The 1,346-nt window shown below is 35.5% G+C and overlaps 1 protein-coding gene across 1 annotated transcript in view; it reads left to right on the plus strand.

The window, feature by feature from the left end:
- LOC107566899 (probable ATP-dependent RNA helicase DDX4) overlaps positions 1-1,346 on the plus strand; it is a 20,362-nt gene that overhangs the window by 8,735 nt on the left and 10,281 nt on the right. Inside the window, exons 4-5 of the mRNA XM_016252465.1 lie at positions 154-201; positions 785-817. Of these exons, the coding sequence (XP_016107951.1) occupies positions 154-201; positions 785-817 (81 nt within the window). The remainder of the gene's footprint in view (positions 1-153; positions 202-784; positions 818-1,346) is intronic.

Below are 1,346 nucleotides of genomic sequence, written 5' to 3' on the forward strand. Positions count from 1 at the left end.
ATTGGCGCTTACTTTTTTATTTTATTTTTATTTTATTTTATTTTTGAGCACACACAATTCCTGCTTGAATATAAATTTTTCAAAATATCTGCATATTTAAAAGACTTGAATGTACACTTAATTTTCAAATGCACTATTGTGTTTTACTTGCAGGTCTGAGCTCTAGAGGTGCAGATGGAGGATTCAAGAGCTTCCATACAGGTTCACTCTCCCGTTTTGTACATGGTCATTTGTAACTCCTTTTTTCAGACAAAAGCAAATACATAGTCATTGGCTGACATTGACAGCAATGCCTATAGCACAGCAAACCCTACTGTCCTGCAGACTTAATTTCCAACCCTGCTCCAACACACTGCCTGTAGTTATCAAGTAATCTTGAATGCCTTGACTAGCTGGTTCACATGTTTGAGGTTGGAGATGAAATCTGCAAGACACTAGCTTTCCAGCAGCAGGATTGGAGACCCCTTCTATAGCATTTGTTGTGTTTTTGCAGCTATGGACTAGAAATATTAGATGCTAGCTTTGTTTTATGCTCATTAAGCTGTTGCCTTTTAGACAGCCTGCTTTATTCTCCTCTTAATTCAGTCCTAACACATGCAGATTCTGTCTCTAAATTCCACTACCTAGAGTAAATCCAGTAACAAAATGCATTTTGCACTTATGTAAATTACCGAAGGATGTGTACAGAACGTGGTTAATCATTCAGTAGAGGAGTGACAACTGTTTATTTGCGCTGTGTAAATTGTGTGCGAGTAACCATTCACAAAATGCTTTTTGTTTGTAGGAAGTACAGGAATCAGGAAGGCAAACAATGAAGGTTTGTTTCCATTTTTCTCTAGGGCTGTTTCTATGAATTTGTTCTGGAATCCTGAAGGGAATTTCTGTGTTGCAAGGCTCCAGAACACAACTAAAATTGTCAAAAATGTGCTACAAATGTGCTTTTAAAATTTACTAGAAGGGATGCTCTGATCAGGATTTTTGCAGCCGATACCCATTACAGATTTCTTGTCATGGTGATCAGCCGATGCCGATTCTGATTCTTCAAGCTTTATATAACATATGTAATGTTATATAAATAATCTCAAAAAGTATTCCTTATACAGTGAACATTTTAATATGCCTTTAAAATGGGGTTTTCGCATAACATTGTATATCAGGATACTTAATATAAGACAAAAATAAATACAAACAAAATGGAGCAGTCTGATCTAACCCACAAGGTTTATTTAAACATTATCCAATAGTAAACTGGAGGACAAAATAAACGTTTAATCTCCTAAAATTGAGAAGTCTGATGTAACTTAAAGGGGTCATATGATGCCATTTCAATTTTTTCTTTCTCTTTG

Source organism: Sinocyclocheilus grahami, unplaced genomic scaffold (genome assembly GCF_001515645.1).
Source record: "Sinocyclocheilus grahami isolate Dianchi unplaced genomic scaffold, SAMN03320097.WGS_v1.1 scaffold1111.1, whole genome shotgun sequence".
In the NCBI taxonomy this organism is placed as follows: Eukaryota; Metazoa; Chordata; class Actinopteri; order Cypriniformes; family Cyprinidae; genus Sinocyclocheilus; species Sinocyclocheilus grahami.